The sequence below is a fragment of the Harpia harpyja genome, chromosome 21 (assembly GCF_026419915.1).
Source record: "Harpia harpyja isolate bHarHar1 chromosome 21, bHarHar1 primary haplotype, whole genome shotgun sequence".
NCBI classification, from domain to species: domain Eukaryota; kingdom Metazoa; phylum Chordata; class Aves; order Accipitriformes; family Accipitridae; genus Harpia; species Harpia harpyja.
The window spans coordinates 10,024,505-10,046,913 of NC_068960.1; the positions used below are offsets into that span (position 1 = coordinate 10,024,505).

A 22,409-nucleotide genomic window follows, 5' to 3' on the forward strand; every position below is an offset into this window, starting at 1 on the left:
AAAAGTGATATAAGGGAGGGAGAGGATAAGACCACCCTTTCAGGAGTGGCAAGCTGTTAAACCGTCTCAGCCATAACCCAAGACCTCATCCTCCACCTTGCTCCACCTCCACATACTCCATTCAGTCAGTTATATATGTGTATGTTACAAAACCAGTACTTGGTTTTCAAGGAAGGAGAGGTGATATTTACATCACTTACTGTTCATAACTTTTTTACCATGCTCATAGCAAGTACAGTCTGTATCATCTACCTGTATTTTAAGTTAGCTTTGTAGCTGGTCCTTTAATACAATCCTATCTTATGTGGTATCCTTAGCTGTTCTTATGAGACCAGCATTAGGATTCATGTGGTGAGTGGGGTGGAGAGGATAGGAATAGCCTGCAAAAATTTCATCTTGTTCAGATGCAACTTAATTCCAATCTGCTCTAGCTGTGGGATCAATCAGTTTAAGAAAATCCTATTTATTTCTTGTAGACTAAGCAAAAACATGTAATTTTTTTTTTTTTAAGAGTACTTCATGCTCAGTATGGTGAACTGATTCAGCCAAGAAATGGTTCAGTTGATGAAACTCCCAAAATGTCAGCTGGTCAGATGCTTTTGGTAGCCTTTGATGGAATGTTTGCTCAAGTGGAAACTGCATTTGGTTTATTGATTGAAAAGGTATGGATTTGTTCTTTTCAGAGTGCTCTGAGTCAGGAATATGAAAGTTTTATGAAAACAAACTGAACTTATTTCCTTTACATTGCTCAGCTAAACAAGATGGAAATACCTGTTGCTTGGCGTAAGATTGACGTAATTAGGGAAGCCCGCAGCACCCAAGTTAACTTCTTTGATGATGACAATAATCGGCAAGTTCTAGAGGAAATTTTCTTTCTGAAGAGACTGCAAACAATTAAAGAATTCTTCAGGCTCTGTGGTACCTTTTCTAAAACGTTGTCAGGTAAATATATGTTATCAAATACTCAGTATCGCTTTGTCCACTTCTCATCCCATGTCCTTTTGAGAAGAATGTAAAATGGTCACTTTTACTCTAACTTACCTTTCATATATGGCAAGTATGCAGAAATTAATTTTTAATTCCTGTAATCCTGCTGTGTTTATAAGTCAGATGATATTTTTCTAGATGCATCAAATGTTTTGTTTATAACAAAAATACTGTTTCTTTCCTTTAAAAGGGATCAGTTCCCTTGAAGACCAGAATGCAGTAAATGGACCTGTTCAAATTGTTAATATGAAAGCCCTTTACAGAAACTCTTGTTTTAGTGAAGACCAAATGGCCAAACCAATCAAGGCCTTTACAGCTGACTTCGTGAGGCAGCTTCTAATTGGCCTTCCAAATCAAGCTTTGGGACTTACTTTGTGCAGTTTCATCAGTGCTTTGGGTGTCGATATCATTGCTCAGGTAGAGGCTAAAGACTTTGGAGCAGAAAGCAAAGTTTCTGTGGATGACCTGTGCAAGAAAGCTGTGGAGCACAATATCCAAATTGGCAAGTTCTCGCAGTTGGTCATGAACAGGGCAACAGTATTAGCTAGTTCCTATGATACAGCATGGAAGAAGCATGATCTAGTGCGCAGACTTGAAACCAGTATTTCATCTTGCAAGACCAGTCTTCAGAGAGTACAGTTGCATATTGCCATGTTCCAGGTAAGACCACAATGCATGTTATTTCTCTCCAAATTGTGTCTGTGGAAAGTGAGCTTTATTTCCTGTGTCTGAGCACAACAAGAACTTTTGTATTTTGTTGAATGAGCTTTAGAGTATTTTAACAGACCTGATGAAGTATTTTGGTTTTAAATTATTCTGTAAATGTGTAAGGAAAAGTGTGTTACAGCTAGCTTCTTTTGAAGACGGGCTGCTTTATAAGATGCAATTGTGGCAATGTGTAAATTCTTTTTCAAGTCAACACATGCAATTTTTTTCCAATAACCATTAAGTCATTTGTTGGAAAAGAAGTCATTCACTGGCTTTCTTACTAGGAATGTTGTCCTGTTCTCCCCCTTTTTTCAAACAGACTATGACTTTAAGGGAGGAGATTGCTTAAAATGGAGGGTATGCATTGCTGAATGTCATCTTGTACCTTTCCTTCAAAGTTTTAATGCATTAACTGTCTCCTTGCTCCACTGTTTGCCTCATGAAAAAAAAAAAACCAGCAGCAGTATCAATCCTGAAAATGTTCTTCTGAGGCTTTAGATAAATGCCATTGCGTACCTTGAGCTGTATGCTGGTATCCAGTTGTATTGTAGTATTATTGATCTTCATTTTGTAGTGATTTGTAGGTTAAGGGTAAAGGCTTTCTTTATGTCAGTTAATAAACCATTTAATAGACTCGTAAGCAAAATTGTCTTGATTTTAATGCATCACAAGTGAATTGTTTCTGAATATTGATGGGTTTTCCTTTAGATCAAGGAAATATGTGTAAATCACTTCTAGTAAGTTAAAGACTGATTAATGATACAAATATCCAAGCCAGCAAAACATAGTTTACAACTACTTATATAATTTAACACTCTCTAATGATTTACAACTTTTAAGTGTGCCGGTGTCATCTGACACCTAGCCCTTTTAAGATGCGCTTACTTATAAAGAATACCAGAGTACTAGAATTGCTGTTTGTGAAGCAAAGTATTTTGTGCTGATCAATATTGATAATCAAGTATTCCCATTATTTTCTTAAAGTGGCAGCATGAAGATCTCCTCATCAGTCGCCCACAAACTATTTCTGTTACCCCTCCACCTCGTTCTGCGATTTTAGCCAATGTGAAAAAGAAACTTCACACACTCAGTCAGATTGAAGCTTCAATTGCAACAGTCCAGGTACTACTATTTTTGGGAGGTTTGTTCAGCGGCATATTGGAATGTGACTAACACAAACTGCAAAATTATCTGCCACCTTCAGATTGTTATCTCTCTTGCTATTGAAGCACAAATTTAGTGGTATTTTCATTGATCTCTTTCAGTCTGTCTGAAGTATACTGTTACATTGTTTGATTTTGCTGTCTCATATGAAATACTCTCTCTGGAATACTGGTAAATCTGTTTCATGAGCAAATATGAACATGTGAAATTACCTTTCCTTCTGAAGGCTGACCACTCTCCTATTCTTTAAGTTTGTCTGACTTAAATCATCCTTACTATCATTTTACTAGCTAGGTGTCAGAAGCTTCCTTTGTAGATCTGGGCAAATCAGTTATTCTGCATGTTAAGGTTTCTGTGTGCTGTGGCTTGGCTCAGCTTTTTAGACTTTTGGGTATCAGTAATATAGAATGTTTAATTGCTTAAAATAAATACTGCTTAGCTTCTTGAATTTTAATTTCCTTTTTAGTTACGAGGGTACTGTTTGTAATTTTTTGAAGATTATTTGTAAAATAATTCAGGACTGCTATGATTTTGTACAATTTTTAGTCTAGAAATGTGATTACTTCTAACTTGCTTTTGTATTTCTTTTTTCTGGTGGGTTAAAATCTTAGACAGGTGACTTTTATTTCCATAACGATCAAATCCAGTTGTGATGTGTGCTGAAAATAAACCTTTAAACAGCATAAGCTAACATTTGTCAATCATGAATACCACATTCTTTTATATATATGTGTATAAGAATGTGTCTGCATGTGTTATATATGTGTAATTTTTTTTAAAGTTAGGCGGTTAGGCTTAAGGTGATATATATCAGTATGGATTATCTATACGTTTGGGTTTTTTTCTTCCCCAATGCAGGAGAAACTAGCAGCACTTGAAGCAAGTATTGAGCAGCGTTTAAAATGGGCAGGAGGTGCTAATCCTGCACTGGCACCAGTCTTGCAAGATTTTGATGCCACTATTGCCGAAAGAAGAAACCTTGTACTGAAAGAAAGTCAAAGAGCAAGTCAGGTACTATACATAAGTATAGTACTATTGACTTGATAAGCGTGTTCACTCTTTATTTCCTACTTGAGATTTATGTAGAAGATTTTTTTTTTTTTTTCCTCCTCAGCATCTAAAGAGCAAACATAGATAATTAAATACTTCTGGGAATCCCACTTTAAAAGCAATATGAATACTCCGTTGGAGAATTGCTGCAGGGTTGGATGACCCTGAAATGATACTGCTACAGTAACAGAGTGGCTTTACTGCTGTATTTAAAATTCTCCCTTCTAAGAACATGGAACAAATGCAGTTTGTATAAAAGACAGCTTAATTGGAATAATTTTTCTCTCTTGCTTTTATTTTCAGGTCACTTTTCTCTGCAGTAATATCATTCATTTTGAAAGTTTACGTACTAGGACAGCAGAAGCCTTAAATCTTGATGCTGCATTATTTGAACTTCTCAAACGCTGTCAACAAATGTGCTCATTTGCATCACAGTTCAACAGTTCAGTCTCTGAGCTGGAGCTTCGCCTACTTCAGAGAGTGGTAAGTAAAGGTCAAAGCAAAATATGTAATGTTACAGAATCGCTGTAATCGTGAGTTCTCAATTTTGTCTTTCATTCTAAATTAATGTTATGTATTCCTTCTAATGGGTTGTGAATTATGGAGTTTAGTCCATCAGCTGCTAAACACTTGGCAGTAAGCATCTACACAGTAATTGAGTCTTATCTCTGGATACAGATACAAAAATGTTTCTGTTATTTTTAGGGCACTGGTCTTGAACACCCTATTGGCAGCTCTGAATGGCTTCACTCAGCTCACAAGCAGTTGACCCAGGAAATATCTACACAGAGAACAGTGCAAACAGAAAGAGAACAGCAAATAGAAACAGTTTGTGAAACAATGCAGAATCTGGTGGATAGTATTAAAACTGTGCTCACAGGTCATAACAGACAACTTGGAGATGTCAAACATCTTCTGAAGGCTATGGCAAAGGTATGTCTAAAATGTCATTAAATTTATTCCTCAAACCCATGTCGGTATAGTTTAAGAAACATAACACTTGTAACTATGTGCTTTTTAAAGTATCTAGAAACAGTGAAATGTGTTCAGGCATATGGATTTCAAGACAAAATTAATTTCATCTCTAAGAATTCATAAAGCTTTATTTCTAGAGTTAGGCTAATCAAGCTTTGTTGAATTAAACCTTTTCTCTCATTTGGCACTTGAAACATTTTCTTTGTGTTTACAAATCCTCTTGGTTTTTAATTAGTAAAACATTAGATCTTTTCCAAATTTGTTTTCTTGAAATGTAACTACTGAAAATTATGGCTGTTATTAGTCAAATGACAAACTGAGGGGCTGAAAAGGCTAAGTGCTCAACTTTATTCTCTTAGCCAAAATACAGCAAATTGTTAACGTTTTTGCATATCTTTGTTATAGGATGAAGAAGCAGCTTTGGCAGATGGTGAAGACGTTCCCTATGAGAATAGTGTTAGGCAGTTCTTGGGTGAATATAAATCATGGCAAGATAATATTCAGACAGTTTTGTTTACATTAGTTCAAGTTATGGGTCAAGTCCGCAGTCAGGAGCATGTTGAAATGCTGCAGGAAATAACTCCCACCTTGAAAGAACTAAAAACACAGAGCCAAAGGTAAGAAAGTCACCTTCTCTCAGGTGAAGGCATTTTGCTTACGTACTTGTATATAGCAGGAACACAGCATGGGGTACCTACTTGGTGGTTGTCTTAGAATGCAGAAATCTTTTTGCAAAGTTTGACTTCACTTTCTTTTTGAGTTTTCAATAAGTCAAGTAGTTGCATGAATATTTATCAACTCCATTATGTTTCCTAGTGTCTACAATAATCTAGTGGGTTTTGCATCACCCTTAGTCACGGATACATCAAATGAATGCTCAAGCCCAACATCAGCTGCTACATATCAGCCAACCTTTGCTGCAGGTAATACCTGAAAAAGTACAAACGTTAAAACATCAGGAATTGATATTAGAGAGGGGATCATAACTATTAAATTTTTAAATGCAGACTATGTAAAATTCAAGTCATTCAGCATACGATACTGAATGACTGCTTGATCATAGCCTTTGAATAGCCTTCAATATCTGGATTCACTCCACAAAGCCCAGAATATATGGAAAGCATTGTCATGTATATCAACTGAACTGTAATTTCTGTTTAAATTAGTATTAAAATTTATGGTGAATTTGGAATTAATCCTGAAACCCTACAAAGGCATTCACGTTTGCAAAATTTTCATTACTTTACAGTTAAAAACTTGAATAAAGTTTCTCATAAGCATGGATTTCTTCCTATTTAGAGGATTATTCTACTGTCAATATTTGGACTAAGCGCAGGTTCCTGTCATACAAGATGATAGAATTAGAGGTTGAGAGCCCATAGAAATTTGCTGAATGTAAATAAATGTTTTGCAATGGAACAAAACCTCTTGTTTACGAAGTGAAAGAAATTAGAAAATGGAAAGATTGAAGAGAGAAGAACTGGTGCAGAGTTTAAAATACAAGTTTAAAATGCATTTGTACTGAAGTACTGATAGCTGCATTTGATAAACATTTGTGCTTTTTCTTGCATCTATAATATATTATTTTGAATACTTTAAGCACTTTTAAACTTGCTTTACAGCTGTACGTAGCAATACAGGGCAGAAAACTCAGCCAGAGGTGATGTCGCAGAATGCAAGAAAGCTAATTCAGAAAAATCTTGCCACGTCAGCAGATACTCCTCCAAGCACAGTCCCAGGAACTGGCAAAAGTGTTGCCTGTAGTCCCAAAAAGACAGCCAGGGACCCTAAAACAGGAAAAGGTAAATATAGGGCTTAAAAAAAACAAAACCAAAAAAACAACCAAAAAACCCACCACTGACAGTACAACAAAAAACCCTGAAACACCTCAGTGGGCTTCTGTGCAGGAATGTAAAACTGAATTAATTTTATTTTGTACCTTTAGCCGTGCAGGAAAGGAATTCGTATGCAGTTAGCGTGTGGAAGAGAGTCAAAGCCAAGTTAGAGGGCCGAGATGTGGATCCCAACAGGAGAATGTCTGTTGCTGAACAGGTAAGTTGAAAATAGCAGAATTCCAGTACTGATCCTTGCTGTAAATATTTGGTAGTAAGCATGTGTGTATGTATGCTGAAGCACGCCTAAAAGACTAAAATCCTATTGTGAATGGGGGGTCCCTTTTGAGGTGTGTGGCTTATATTCCAACACAAATCGAGGTATGCTGCTGCCTTGTATTGCTGCATTCATTTTTATTTTTATCAAATGCTTTTGTATTCTATATCATATATATGTATATATGTATATAAACTCATGAATTGGATAAAATTCCTTTTGTATGTCAGTAAGCTAACATTTGTTACACAGCTGTTGATATCTAGGGAGAACGAGAGATCTGTACAGCTGTCTAAAGGACAGATCTTGTCTGTGTTCACTAGCACAACACAGCCACACTCCTGTCTCTGGGAAACTGAGTCAGGCACCCAGATGTCCATGTAAATTTGAGAATGTTGTGACTATTTTCAAGATAGGGGCTATGAATGAGATGATGTGTGATCTTTTTTGCCCCTGCAGTACAAATTCCTATTTCTTATGTGGACTACACAAAATTATGTAAGATTAAGTTTACAGTTACTATAGATTTTCACTGAAATTTTGTATTTGCAGGTGACATTCAACAGTAAATTTTAAGATCACTTAAAAGCTTTTAAAAAATCTAGCTTATTTTTAATTACCTGTTTGACCTTTTTAATAGGTTGACTTTGTGATTAAGGAAGCAACTAATCTAGATAACTTGGCTCAGCTGTATGAAGGTTGGACTGCCTGGGTATGAGTAGGGAGAAAGCAGATCAGTCTGGTTCAGTGAGGTCAGACATCCACCAGAATCAACTCGGCCTCAGGCATCCATAGCCGCACCACAGTCGGTGGTGATGCATACTGGGGCTTAATCTGAGGAAACCTAGGAAATCTCGGTGCACTGGGAAGTGAATCCTGCAGGATAGCTGCACTCAGGGATACGCTAAACACAATGGTCTGCAACCCCCACGGTCAAGGGTGAAAGCTCACCGCTTGAACAACATGGTTTGTCTTTCTGCTATGGAAGAACTGCAAACGTGTCTGGGGGTTAGCTGCAGAAAGAAATCGGGATGCTACAAACCGCAGAGTGATTTGGAACTCAATTCCACCTGACCCTGTGAACAATTCAGGAAACACCGAACCCTGTTCAAAGAAAAACGGAAAAAAATGGGGCCATGAAGAAATCACAGCAAGGGAAGATTTGATGCATTCAGATTCTTGTTACTCTTGTTGCGTGGCAACAGTGCTGGTTGAGTTGACCAGTTAGTACGGAAAAAGGCTACCAAATGTAAACTTCAGAAATGGACTGAAAGCAAAGAGCTGTACATCAGATATACGCTGCATTGGAAGAACTTCTGAGATAGAAGAAAAAGCCTTTGTTCTCTTCTCCCTTTCCTCTTTCCTTTCTCTCCTCCCTCCCAGCCCCTCCTTGCATACACCCCTCTTGGCTTATTCTTGTAGGTTAGGCGTACTTCCAATATACTTATTATTTCAATCCTTCTGCTTCACAGTTTAGTCAAATTAACAACTTAAATTTTGTTTGTTAAACAAATTTTCCAAAAGCACTGAAAATACAGAACATCAATGATTACTTATGAGTTGGATGGTCAAATGCAAAATGTAAGTTTGGTTATTTTAAAGTCATTTATGTGATTCTATTATGTACAGTTTCTCAAAATTGTCACTGTGCATTTAAAAGTAATGAATTCTACAGGCATTTGATTTAATGTGCACTTCCCTCTGCTTGCAGTGTACACTTTTTTGTAATTCAAATTGTCCCTCCAATCTCATTCTACTGTGATTGCTGTAGTTTCTTTCATACGACGTAGCTAATCCGATGTAATCTTTACCTTTTTAAAAACCAGGATAGAGTATCTAGTAGAGTTTTACATTGTTGATGACAGATAAACAATAAAGTGATGTTCTGGTGGAGGTAGAGTGATATGCTTTTTACTTCACTTTCCTAATACTTTTAGTTTACACTTGTAAATTATAATGCTTCAGTTCACGGGGGTATACATATAATCCAAGAAATGAAGGACTCTCCAATTTTTGTTCAATTAGATCTGTAAAGATTTCTGCAAAGTAATTTTCCTTTGCCATATTACTTCTATAGATGGTTGTTCAATAATGCATCCATAGTGAATCTTCCACCAAGGTTTTTTGGTTTTTTTGATCAATTCTGCACTCAAAGTGTGATTATGTTCAGTAAAATTCTCTCTAAAAATGGCATCTTCTTACTTAGATTGATGTCTTGCTTGTCTGCCAGTTGTCTGAAAGACTTTTTGCTTCCTTTTTAAAGTGGGACACCTTTAGGAAAAGGCAACTTCCTTTTCTTAGAGCAAATAAACCAAACAATTCAGTTACAACTACAGAATCTTACAGGTGCTGACAGCTAAAGCAGAAATGCACAATGGTGTTCTTAACCCAGATAAATTTGTGTAGCTATGTATAAAAAGTTTCTGTTTTGTAAACTTGGTGAATTCATTACGCACAGTTGCTGAAAAAGATAGACGTGGGAAGATCCTTTATGCCATTTTTGTCACTTTTCAGAGTAGAAATGCACTTGAAATACAGCATTTTTTTTAATCAAAATCTAAGTATTAAAGGATTTGAGCCAAGCCCACTGCTGGCATAAAATTCATTTAATTGAATGGATTTGCAGCAGTTCATCTGAGTAGAAAGCTTGGCTAGTAATTTTCAGATAACATAAATTAACACCAGGCATAAGGATTAGATGAACTTGTATTATTCTCAGTATTTGCACTATGCTAACTGCTCTGCTTCCTCAGTAGGTCTTAGAATTCACTTTCTCCTCTGTTGCCAATTTTCTGTGGACATGCACTTCGAAGTGTAAGAATTTTCAACAGACACATGGCCTTTTTTGCATTCTGATTGCCTGATTAACTCTAGGGAAGTCACATGCTTTATATCTAATGATAGCCATGCAAATGCATTCCACTGCCATTGCTTCCTGAACCCTCTGCCATGCCATGCATTGCAAGAAAGAAGGTGTTTGAATGTTGCAGTGAAGAACATTCATATGCAGAACAAGACACTTGACACTGTTGGTCCTTTTTATTTTTCTCCAGTTAAAAGTAACCTTAGGAACAATCTTTTTGGAGTACCATAGTAACAAGAGTGTATTATACATGCTGTTTTATTTCTTGGAAGCTGGGGGGAAGGGAGGGGTAATGCACTCACCTGTAGCTCATGTATTATACCTCTGCTATCCGGAAATGAAACACTTGTGTGGAGATGGGTTCTTACGGCGTAATTTAATAAAGTTTTAAAAAAAAAAAAGAATATGTGTTCATAATTTGCTTGTATGCAAAACTACTTGTGGTTGTGAAAATTACAGGGGAGAATAAAGTGTCTAATACAAAACAAATCCCAAATTAGAGCAGGATTCTACAAAGACTTAAATTTGTGTAACTAATGTTGAGGAGATAGCTCACATGCTTAGGAGTCAGTGGGACTGTCAGCTTTTGTGTGCTGATGCATTTTCCTTGGTAAATGTTGACAATATGGCAAATTTGTACAGTCTTATTTCAACCTAAAATGCAGATTCTGTGTGTGCATCTTGCATATTAAATAAGACTGCGTTAGTTACATTATCTTTTAAAAGAAGATAATGTGTTTGTTATAAAGACATAAGGTTACTTCATATTTTTTTCAGTAAAACTGAGACATTTATTTTTTCTGCAGTAGGACAGACCTAGAATAATGCAAATCTAGAATCAAATCTTTCTAAATACATACAAATCAGCTGAAGCTATAGAAGTCAAACCGATCAGCTGATGGCAATTTTTTGCATGATGCTCACTTGCAGTAAATGCTAACCAAGGGACCATGCTACAGACTAATTTCTTGAAGTCAAATTCAAAATATGCTCATCTGTTTTAAGTTGTTGCCCCCTCCCAGTTGTATAGCCTATTAGTTGAGGTGCTCTTAACCCTTTGAAAATGCAGTTACTAGTTTGCCTCTGTACCTGCTCGCCTTCTGTAAAGCCAGGATGTGAGCACTGCTCTACCAAACGGGTTACTGGGATGTATTAAACAAACTGGAGTCATTAGTGGTGTCTTAGATTATTTTGGTGGAATAATGGCAGTGTCAAGTTAATATAACTGAAATGGAAATTGTAACAGATATGTACAGTTAACAAATTATTTTGGTACTTTGCAGGGAATTCATGGTCCATTTTTCCTTTGCAACAATTAGTTTTGCCTCAGTGATTAGTCGATTTAAGTAGTAATATATTTTGTCTAATTTTTCAAATATCTTTAAAAAAAGTCTCCCATGTAAGTCACACAAGTCAGACGCAGGGAGCTAGTTTTCCAAGGAAAAATGAATGAGACACCTATAAAAGCACTGGTGACGCTTAATGCTAGTGCGAGGTTACCTTGCATGGAAAAGGAGGGTGTTTCACTGCACCAACTCCATTGTGGGAATTGCAGCAGCCATGAACCCCAGCCCCGTGACACCACATAGTGCTGTCCACCTTCTGATAAACTGATCAAATAAATATTTATCCTGTTAACTGCTTTGTGATATCTGAATGAAAAGCGCCATATAAAAATATTCCTTCAGAAATACTGGAGGGGATTGGAGAGGTTAAAGCTCCGTTCTTCTAAATGCTGTAGTCCTTAACGTTAATTTGCTTCAATTATTCATCAATGTGTTCTGTACCTAGTATGGCCATCCTGGTTTAGCACACTCAAATACTTCAAAGGTTTCTTTGCCTTTTTTTCCCCCCCTTTTTTGCTAGCTTTTCCTAAAATTAGCAGACACATCCCTTTATGCATTAAAGAATTGGACTAGGAAAAAAGTTTATGATGATACCTGCCATCCATCTTTTGCTTTCTTAACACAGTACCCAAATATCATGTGCATTTTTTTATTCTTTAGTGGAAAATAGTTATTCATGAGTATACTGTTAATGTTTTAGTTAAAGAATTTCATTGAAAATACAGATATTACATAAAACTACTGTTGTATGTACTTAAATGCATACCTGATGAGAGCAATTTTGCTATCCATCAGACTAATTTTTTATTCATGGCATAAGAAAAAAGTTTGAGATGCATTTATTATGTTAGGTATGATGAATGGGTGGAGGCTTAACATGTAAAATTTGTGTCTGTTCTAAGTGCACAGAGCAATTAAACTGCTCCTTTTAAAGGTGCTTTGAAGTTAGCTTGGGCATTTAATTTTCTGTGCATCTTTTGAGAGAGAATCTCAGTGTAGGAAGAATGCATCACATTGCAGCATGATCTGCGTCATACATTGAAGCATACAGAAAACAATTGGCTTTCTATAGCTCAGGTAATGGTTGGGAGGTGATGAACAGGTTTTCCACGCTGAGGTACTGCTATTACCATTCTCTGCCTTCTACATTAGGACTCCGATTTTAACAACCAAATTTATAAACATATACATGTATATGTATACACACACATCTTTTTTTCATTTTACATTGTGCTTCAAAAGGCCTGGCTGCTCAGGGAGGAAGGTGTTGATTAGGGTGGCAGGGCCCCACGCTGTCCTGTTCTCTGCAGTGCGATGGCCCATCTCCTCTGGTGGTTTTGGCTGGTGAGGGCATCCTGCAATGCTCACTTTTCCCTCTGCCCCTCTGAGCAATGGAGAAGCACTTAACGTGAGGGAACTACACCTCTGTGGGCCCTTTAGGGTGGGAGAGAAGCTGTTAACGGTAGACTGACTTGGGAGCTGGCATTTGGAAGACTGGCTGGAAGATAATGAATCTGACAGTGGTTGGAGATAATGGAAATACCTGCTTTCTTCATTGGTAAGTGCTTGTGTTTCTGTGGTGCAAATCATACAAATGGATGAAACCATTTATGGCTGGTTGATCGTATCGAATAGCCAGAGAGGTGGCTTCTGCAGGACACTGCAAATACTCCTATGGAACAGCAATGTATCATGCTCCTGTGTGGGTCCTTACTTTCTCAAAAGACTAATCAGAATTATTGCTGGCATCGCTTCCCTATGAAAGTAGTTTTTGTTTGAGCTTTGCTGTGGCAAAATGACAGGTTTTGAGGGTGGACTCCATCATTTTTAAGTGCAAAACAGTACACAAAAACTCTCTTAGCTTTTAGCAACATGTAAATGAATTTGAAAGTTGTTCGGTAAAGTATCTGTTCTTTACATACAATCTTGAATGAGTGTGAAAAGCACCCTGTAAAAGATCAAACAATTGAGTACAGACATGGTTTTGCTTTTACAGTGTCATCCTTAGTCCTTCTCTTTTTCCTCTCCATCAAGGTGGTGAGCTGGGTTGGAAGAGTATTGCAGTTTTGGTGCCAGAGATGATAAGACGCTTTCTTTGCCCTCATTTTGGAACTGCATTGTATCCTAGGGATGGTGATTAAGCTCATTAACGTGTGACTGAAACATTTAGAAAGTTGAGTCAGAAGAAATACTTGTATCCTAGTGCTTTTCCCCCGCGTCTATTCCCATGCTGCTACAGCTTCTGAAAAAAATAAAGCAAGTTGTTGGACAGATGGCAGTTATCGTAGCTAGGTCAGGCAGCGGTGGTGCTCAGAGCCGGAGAACCTTCCTGTGAAGCCGAGTTGTTCCGTCGGTTTTCTGTGTGGTAATCCGGCAGCGTTGTACCTGCGGACTGCGGCGTCTACCGCTGCCACGCCGGCTGCTTCACGTTGGTCACGTGCGATAAATACATACCTGTGCTGGAAAAACAGCAAAACTTTTAAGCCGCATAACGTGTGGTGGCGAGTGCCTCCGCTGCCACGTTATTTCGGCAGTTAACGGGCTACCTGTTAGCCTGGAACCATTCTCAGTCAGAACGTTCCGCCTCGTTCCTGGACATGGACACCCAGGGTGGACGTCAAGAGGTCGCGGGTTTAGACAGCACATCCTCTTTTACCTATCTGCCTCCCACCAATCACACGTTCAGGTTCTAGGGGGCAGCCTTTGTAAAACAAAAGCGTTACCCGTGGAAGTCCTGGCGGGGAGGTGACTCCCTCACCGCCCCCGCGGCGAAGGCTGGGCGGCCGCCCGGGCCGAGGCGGCCCGCACCCCTCCTCACAGCGCCGGCCGCCGCCCCCGCCCCGCTCCCAGTCGCATTGCGACGGAGGGAGGGGGAGGAGGCGCGGAGGCCCCGCGCTGATTGGGCGGCTGTCGCTACTCTCAGCCCACCGGCCAACCGGCGGTCGATGGGGCGCGAGAGGAGCTCTGGGACTGGCCCGCGCTGAGTTTCGAGAAGGCCAATCAGAGTGCCGAGAAGGGCCGCCGAGGCTATAAAAGGCGGCGGCGCGGGGTGGTGCGGGAGGGCGCGGCCGGCGGGGGGCGGCGGTGTGAGGGCCGCGCAAGATGGCGGAGGGTGACAATAACAGCGTCTACCAGCTGGTGAGGGCGAGGGCGAGGGCTGGGGCTGGCGGCGGCGGGGAGGTGCTCTGCCTCCCAGTGGCTGGGGAAGGGCTGGCGGCCGCTCGGCCCTGCCGGCGCTGGGGGAGGCGGGGGAGCCGGGCCTGTTGGCGAGGGCCGCCTCGGCCCTCCCGCTCGTGAAAGGCGGAGGAATTATCTCCCTGCGCTCGCTTTTGCCTCTAAAAGGTTCCCGTGCAGGGATCGGCTTATGCCTTGGGGCCTGGCGGGGACTGGGTTTGACGAGGCTGCGCTGTGTGCCCTCCCTGGGAGCGGGCACGGCTGTTGTTCTGCTGCTCGCAGGCTAGAGCTCATAATAACATCTGGCTTTACCTGATGTGCAGGGCTTGCGTTTAATATTCACGTCTTTGTGTTTCAACATCCTTTGGCTGTGTTATCGAATGCTTCAGCGGTGCAGGAGAGTGGCAGGAGCTGGATGATTAGCTTAACTTCAGCGTGCCGAGGGTGGGGGGCTTGAATATTTAAAAACTTAAACAAATACAAGGATAGGTATATTTATCTCCATGACGGTAAACGGCTGCTGTGGGAAATGGGAAAATCGCTGCAAAAGCATTTGAAGAGGTTGAAGAAAGGAAAACGTTTGAGTGCATTATTGATCAGTGCTGTTTCTTGCAGCAGGAAGCTGTACAGCCTGGGAGATGCAGAGAGAAACTGTCAGTAGTGCAGAGGTGGAAGGGAGGTTCGAATTTCCGCAGAACAAGTGTGCGGGGCTATATTGCCAAAAAAACATGTAATGTTCGGGAGGGATGCCCCTTATGGAGCAGAAGTTCATATTTATGGAAACTTTATGTTGTTTGATTAATGAAGAAACACTATTAATTGATGGGCTCTGGAATGAAGATGATGTGGACAAAAGCTGACTTAAGTTTTTTCTACCTGGCCCAGTGGGAAAACAACTTACAATAGCTGTCTTCTAGGCTGACAGAGGCAGGTTGCTATTAATAACACTGTTATATTCCAGTCTGTTTCCCATTAAATTTTCTCTTGATTGTGATGTTAAATGCAGACAGCCAGAGGTAATAAAGCGAAAGAGTTTGTCGTAAAATGTCTTGTGGCGAAACGCATCTCCCCCCCTCCCCCGTGACAGTTTGTGTTTACAACATGAAACAGGTACAATAACTGGAAGGTGTTCAGCAGCTTGTCAGATGGTTTTCTACCCCCCCCTTTTTTTTTTTGGTCCTGAACTGTAGTTTTCAGATAGTTTCCAATGGTATCACACAAGAAAACTATGCTTTACCATGATAGCTGCACTCAGCTGTCCTTGTTATTCTAGTGGTGTCAGGCTTCTCATTTGAATTAAGTGTAGCATGCAGTTGACAATGAAGCCTGCCCTGCTGTCTCTGCACAGCACATGTGCAGGTCTTGATGACTTTTCACTTACTACTTGGGCAGTGGTCAGTTCTGTTCATGGTTACTTGAGTTTTCTATTCTCTCTGATAGCTTAATAGTTTCTCCTCAGTGGGACAAGGTACGTTAAATGTGGAACACCTCAGGTGAACTGCATAGCAAGCTGATGCCAGAGCAGATGGGGCCTCCTTGCAGAAGATGTGTAGGGAGGAACATAGGAATAATATAAGAGGAGGAGTTTAAAGGCTGCCTGATCACTGTCCTGGGAAACCTGTGGAAAAATGTTCTTTGCAGTCCAAATGTTATCAGTTGGGTAACTTTCCTCTACTGTGGATTCTGAGTTTTTATCCATCTTCTATATGATAAAAAATTGGTGTTGGACAGCAGCTAGAAAGCTTCAGTTTGATGTGGTAGAGTTGTCTTTGAAAATACATGTATTTTAAATAGTTCTCATGTTGCAATCTTCCAGATGTTGACACTGAAAATTCGAGAGGTTTTAGCTAGACTTTAAAACTTGACTTTCTACTAACCTGAGGGGAGCGAGTACCATAAATGGGAGACTGGGAGAAAACACCTTGGCAAAATGTGGGAGGAGGTATCATTTGGTCTAATAACATGTGCTGCTGCTTTGTTAAGATCTTGACTATTTTAAAGTAGTACTGCTACAATGTCATAACTGCGTACAAAGCTTACAACATTATTAGTAATTTAATTACTTGGAAAGATTTGTGACTGGGGTCTTTAATTATGACTTTTTTTTTTTTAGCTACTTGAAGTGTGGGAATTAATTTGATACTCTGGTTAGTGATAAAAGAGTTTTCTTCTCTTTTTGCCTAGGCTGCAGAAACTGCTAGCTTGGAAGAGCAGTTGCAAGGATGGGGAGAAGTGATTTTGATGACTGATAAAGTTCTTCGCTGGGAGAGAGCCTGGTTTCCTCTGGCACTGATGAGTGTTGTTTCCTTTTCTTTTCTGTAAGTTGCTTGTGGACGGAGCCTAGAACACCGTTGCACTTTCATGGCTGGTAGCAAACCTATTCAGTAAATTAGTAAGACGCCTTTAAAAATCTAATAGGAAGGCTCTTATTCCAGGTTCTGTTTCTGAATGCGTGTGAACTTTGTTGAAAAGAAAAATCTTGAGTATTGAAAACAGGAAGTAACACAAGTCACATCCTGCTCAGAGGGGGGGCAGTGCTTTCTGCAAAAGCTGTTTGCCAGCAATGATTGCTGTAGTTTTTTACCATGCTCAGCTGTATGTTCTTCATTGGTGTGTTCATATTCTGCCCTCATCCTTTGTATCCTGCTTCTTAGTCAAATCTGTTACCTTCTTTGGCTTTTTTCCCCAAACCAGCAGCAATATCATTACGGAAAACTTGTTTCCATAGGGCAGACTTTCCTATTCTGCATCTTCGGTGTGGTGTTTAGGATGAGTTCAATCAATTTTGCACAACTTGTTTTTTTTACATTCTCTGTCCTGTCCTTTGAGAAAGGAGGAAAAGGAAAGACTGCAGGTAACTTTCAGTCAACAGAATGGGAGGATGTTGCCTGTCTCTGGATTGGAGATACAGAACTGGCTTGCTGGAGGCGCTTGTACATGCTTTTACGTAACACGGTAGTAGTCAGGATGACCCCAACCTGCCTTGTACAGATAAGTGTCCATGCCAGCTGTGGAGTTTGCCAGCTGCACGTGGTTTTGGAGTAAGGAGAAGAGGAAAGTTACAAAAATAAATGTTGAACCAGGTGAGGCAGGGATAATTTGTCTTCTGGATAATATAAATTTTATGGTCTTCAGGGGAGGTGAGGGGTATGGAAATCAAATGAAACTGAAAAGTAACTTTTAAAAGAGTTAATTGCATGAACTTCAGGGTATTCTGTTATAAATTCTGTGATTATAGCAGGAAAGATCTTGCGTTGAATAATATTTTGAGGAAATAGAACTACTTCAGATTCTCAATTGGTACTTCATCAAAAATGAACTTGAACATTCAGTGCAGTAGCAGTGTGCCAGATGTATAGAAAGACTGGTCCTGCAGTGGCCTTTACTTTGTCATTTCTTTACTTTTATTACTTCAATGTTTAGGAAGTTCTGTTAAGTGCAAATAAGCAGTACGGGGCATGGCTGAGTGTTAACAGACACTTATTAGATGAGCTAGTTCTTGTCCAGTACCCATACTGCTGTATTTGAGTGATGGCACACTTATTATGTAAAAGCACAACACTGTGGAGATTTAAGTCTCCTTGTCTAGAACAGGTTTGGTTAGCTCTCACAGGTGAGACAGAGAAATGACAACCCGTAGTGGATCTGAATTTTGTGACTTACTTAAGAACCAACAAGATTAGAGCTTTCTCTCTACCTGGGTATTTCATACGTTCACTCACTCATCCTTCTCCCCCAGTCAGTGTTTTAAGTTCACTAGATGTCAACTTCAGAGAGAGCAATAATGATGAATTTTTACTTCTACTGAACTTCAGACCATGCTTGTTGTATTGTAGCATTTTCTTATCTAGTGCATTAAGAAAATTGCATTTTTTTATTTGTATTTCTTTGTAATAGCGTTGAAGTACTTAAACCTCTTTTTATTAGTAATAGGAGCAAATTTGGAAATTTTTTTTGAGCTTGGGCAAGAGGGTAGGTCTACTGTTTGACATCCTGAGCCAATCTGAAGAGGAGACTAAATATGTCTAGTATAAATACTGAGTCTGAGTGTCCAGAAATCATTTGTTACCTTCTTTCTGCAGGATGATCTACTACTTGGACCCATCAGTTCTTTCAGGCGTCTCCTGTTTTGTTATGTTCCTCTGTTTGGCTGATTATCTTGTTCCTGCTCTTGCACCTAGAATCTTTGGCTCTAATAAATGGTGAGAAAAGCTTGATTTAAAACAGCTTCTTGAAGTGTAAATAAATTATGAACTTTATCAAAATGGATATTGGACTTGCAGATATTAAATGATTACAGGGTCATTGTAGTAAGAAGTTGGCAATCTGTAGTATATGAAGTGAGGATACTAGCAAGATGTCCTTCATCCTTCTTTTTCTAAAAGATAACTACTACAACATACCTTTATTGTTCCTTCTCTTCTAGAAAAACAGGACTCTCTTGAAGGAGTAGGCACAGTCTTTGCTCTCCATTAAGGATGCTAGTTAGTTATGCTAAACTAGTTTTTAGTAATTAATGGATAATAGATACTGAGAACTAAAATTATGAAGAAGGGTATTGGATTATATGTTTTGAAAGAGTGGCAGTAGTAAATACAATGAAGGAAAAGAGTAATGCAGAGAGTATGAATGTGACTGTAAGTGATTGAAACAGATTTGAAGAAAGGCAAGGCTTGTGTAAAAACAGTAAGCTGGAGAAGAACCTTATTTGAACTAAATTTTGAGTTAAAAGTAAATTTTAGTGCATCTGCTTTAAGATGACTAGTGGATAAATGTTCTTGACTAATAATGAACCAACATAAAAGCCAAAGTAATACACACTGGTTTCAGGTGTGCATTACTTGTGTGTATCACACTGGTATCAGATTAAAATCAATGGTTTTCTAGTTTGCATATTGTTGCTCTTTGCGAGTCAATTTAAGAGAGTATACAGAAAAATTACATGGGCAATTGCATTACAATGCTCGATAAAGATAAGGTACAAAACCGAGTGAAGAAAATGCCAGGATAAGTACTGGATAAATTTTTACTGCTGGAAGCATATTATGGGAGATCTTTTAAATTTCAGATTAAATCTTGAATTCTTATTTTTGGCTTTTTTTCTTTAATAAAAGGACTACGGAACAGCAGCAAAGATTTCACGAGATTTGCAGCAATTTGGTAAAATCTCGTCGCCGAATTGTTGGCTGGTGGAAGCGTCTCTTCACACTGAAGGAAGAGAAGCCTAAAATGGTATTGAGCTCTAGGAGTTCATCTCTATTGTCTTAAGATTTTATTTGCTTTGTTTTGTCTTAAGTATTTTGTCAAGGCACATGTCTGAATAAACTGGTATTTCAAACCAAGAACCAGCAGTTCTGGCTGTGACTTAATGCCAGTCACACATCTTATTCAAACCTGGCGTGGCAAGATACATGACGTTAAACTTGCAATACTGTGCAGTTAGGAGCATACCCTTGATATTAAGATAAAGCTAAACCGGGTTTCTTAGGATAGGTCAATTTTTGGAAACGCAGCTTGTTTCCAGTGTGTGTGAACTGTCCAGAAAACTAGATTTTAGTAATGTGTTAGCTTAGGTGCATGAGCTACTGATTTACTGTCCTGAAAACAGCTTCAGGTACTATGTGAGGCTGAAGTTGTGTCAGTTGGGATGGCGTAGTTTGACTCTAAGGGATACCTGGACAGAAAAGAACTGGCATCCTGTAAAACTGATGGTCTGAAAATAAATGAGAACATACAGTTGTAGACACTGTAATCTCAATTTTAACAAGCCTATGCATAGGCATCACATGTGGAAGAGCCAGCAAACTTCAAGTTAGTTTTAAATGTTGAAGTGTTGCTGGATACTGAAGGGAAGGGGGAGAATTCCCAACAGATCTGTGATAACTGTTCCCTTTTCATTTTTTAGTACTTCATGACCATGCTCTTTTCTCTTGCTGTGGTTGCCTGGATTGGACAGCAAGTTCACAATCTCTTTCTGACCTATCTTATTGGTAAGTGTGCAGTGTGCAAACCAGAAGTAACTTTTCTGTTAGCTGTGTGAAATGGTGTGAGGCTGGTAGAAGTAAATTTTGTTTATATGTGTGGTGATTTTTTTTTTGTTGCAGGGTTATATTTTTCTGTTTTCAAGCAGTTACTGAACCTTAAGGGAAGCAAGGAATTGCAAGGTGACAGAAGCTTGTTAAAGGAGTATTAAGTAATTCCCCCCCTTTTTTTTTTTCTCTCTCTCTAGTAAGTTTCTTGTTGCTGTTTCCTGGACTAAACCAGCATGGGATCATTACAAAGTATGTTGGAATGGCGAAAAGGGAGATAAACAAACTTCTCAAGCACAAGGAAAAGAAAAATGAATGAAGACTTAACTGCCGTTCAGTCTTGTAAAAGGTTTCCTTGGGAACAGTTTCGAGAATTAATGTATAATTAAGACAATAGAAGTTGTATTGCTCACTGGCTTTTTTTTTTTTTAATTGGCTCCCTGATGAAGTGTAAATGTCACTAGCAACTGCTGTGGGTTTGTGTCTCTTGCTGTGCTGACTAGGGTTCTGCAGCCTGCAGCTGATCTTATATGAAAGTACCTGACCTTTGGTGTACGGAGCTTATTAAGTGTCTTCACCAAACTAAGAGACCCTGTGAATAAGTACCCCAACTGAAGAAACAGCAGAATTGCGATGTGTGATAGCATTTCTGTAACTGTGTTAGTTTCACTGATGGTTAATTTGTGGCTACAGCAAGTATGAAAGGCAATTCTGAAAGCTTACACTTCTTGGAGGCTTGTTACTACTGATCCTTGTGGAAGGAGGACAATTAGCGGAATAAGAATGATCATACCTGAGGGTGCATACCCAAAATCGGGGCAGAAGGTGATACCATTGGCCCACTGAATCCGTTTGCTTTTTATGGCTGCATATACCAGATTATCTGTTGGATAGGGGTCTGGAATATATAAATTTGTAGTTCAGTTATTTAGCCGTAGCGTAAACTTCAACTCATTGCACTGAGACTGTAGAAAATGAGTTAAGGTGTGTGTTACCTTAACAGCTGATTGTTCTAAAAACTGCTGTTGTCATGGAGCCATGTAGCACGTTTGGTGTTATGAATGTTGTCTATATACAAAATCACCCTGAATATGCTAGGTTTGTCTCTGTAAATAAGCCTGTTTGAATTGTTTGTGCTTTTCTATGACCTCTCCCTCCTTTTTTTAAAACTGAACTTTTTTTCTTTAAAAGCTAAAACCTGTGTTAATGCATTTTAAAAGTTTACTGTTTTAAAATGAACTCTCTTCAGTGTCTATTGTGACTGTTGGATAGGTAAATACAGACTAAAGAGAAACTTCTTGAAGACTTGCTCTTTGTGAATGTACAGAAAGTTGTGCAAATGTGTCTTTCAATCAAGAACTGGGGCTGCGAATTGTGTTTTAGTGCCACGTGGTAGTCGGTGCGCAACGTCCTACCAGAAAAACACCTTTTGTTGGAAATAGCTCACTGTAAATAGTAAAACTTTAATCAGCCGTGATGGTGCACTGACAGCTCCCGCTGCAGAGGGGAAAGGCTGTAACGTCATCCGTAGTCGATTGATGCTGATAAAAGTGATGGCTTGTGGACAAGTCAGACCCGATCAGTAAAACTTGTGATGGATCTGAGCCGCGGGAAGATGCTGCAGCTTGAAACGGTTATTTAGAAAGCGCGCTGCTGAACTGGCACAGACTGGGAGGATCCCCGGGTAGTGGAAGAGATGGGGTGACGCCGTTCAGCGTCTTCGGGAGCCTCAGCGCTGGCTTGGGGTGCTCTACCTTTGCTGTTGCGGTCCCGAGAGCCGTGTTCCCCTTCTAAGTTAAAACGCGGTGGAAGCAGAACCCATCGCTTGGCGCGGCCTCCTTCACCTCAGACCTTCACCTTCCCCGCGTGACTCCTCACCGTGCGGGGCGCCTGCCCCTGCCGAAACGTTGGGCGTTCCTCCCTGGCGTTCTGTCTGTGGGTGGGCGGTTTGCTGGGTTTCCCCGCTCCTGGAGAGCCCGCTCTCCCATGCCCGGTTCCCACGGG

General features: G+C 39.7%; 2 protein-coding genes and 1 long non-coding RNA gene across 5 annotated transcripts in view; 2 read left to right on the plus strand and 1 right to left on the minus strand.

The window, feature by feature from the left end:
- Window positions 1-8,890, plus strand: part of SMG1 (SMG1 nonsense mediated mRNA decay associated PI3K related kinase) — a 69,988-nt gene extending 61,098 nt beyond the window's left edge. For all 3 annotated transcript variants that reach the window (XM_052772294.1, XM_052772295.1, XM_052772296.1), the window contains 12 exons: window positions 512-662; window positions 753-942; window positions 1,178-1,647; window positions 2,680-2,817; window positions 3,718-3,870; window positions 4,213-4,392; window positions 4,615-4,842; window positions 5,290-5,501; window positions 5,701-5,807; window positions 6,507-6,686; window positions 6,830-6,936; window positions 7,634-8,890. In XM_052772294.1, coding sequence (XP_052628254.1) covers window positions 512-662; window positions 753-942; window positions 1,178-1,647; window positions 2,680-2,817; window positions 3,718-3,870; window positions 4,213-4,392; window positions 4,615-4,842; window positions 5,290-5,501; window positions 5,701-5,807; window positions 6,507-6,686; window positions 6,830-6,936; window positions 7,634-7,711 — 2,194 coding nt within the window. In that variant the 3' untranslated portion in view covers window positions 7,712-8,890. The remainder of the gene's footprint in view (window positions 1-511; window positions 663-752; window positions 943-1,177; window positions 1,648-2,679; window positions 2,818-3,717; window positions 3,871-4,212; window positions 4,393-4,614; window positions 4,843-5,289; window positions 5,502-5,700; window positions 5,808-6,506; window positions 6,687-6,829; window positions 6,937-7,633) is intronic.
- Window positions 8,891-10,013: 1,123 nt separating this feature from the next.
- LOC128134531 (uncharacterized) lies at window positions 10,014-14,037 on the minus strand. The gene is made up of 2 exons (XR_008232773.1): window positions 13,926-14,037; window positions 10,014-13,661 (listed from the first exon to the last, which is right to left on the minus strand). It is a non-coding gene; the product is annotated as an uncharacterized LOC128134531 (long non-coding RNA).
- Window positions 14,038-14,227: 190 nt separating this feature from the next.
- ARL6IP1 (ADP ribosylation factor like GTPase 6 interacting protein 1) lies at window positions 14,228-21,708 on the plus strand. Its single transcript, XM_052773133.1, has 6 exons — window positions 14,228-14,340; window positions 16,561-16,694; window positions 18,459-18,578; window positions 19,491-19,608; window positions 20,282-20,366; window positions 20,606-21,708. The coding sequence occupies exons 1-6, from the start codon at window positions 14,305-14,307 to the stop codon at window positions 20,722-20,724; spliced, it is 612 nt and encodes a 203-aa protein (XP_052629093.1). The 5' UTR covers window positions 14,228-14,304; the 3' UTR covers window positions 20,725-21,708.
- Window positions 21,709-22,409: the final 701 nt, after the last annotated feature.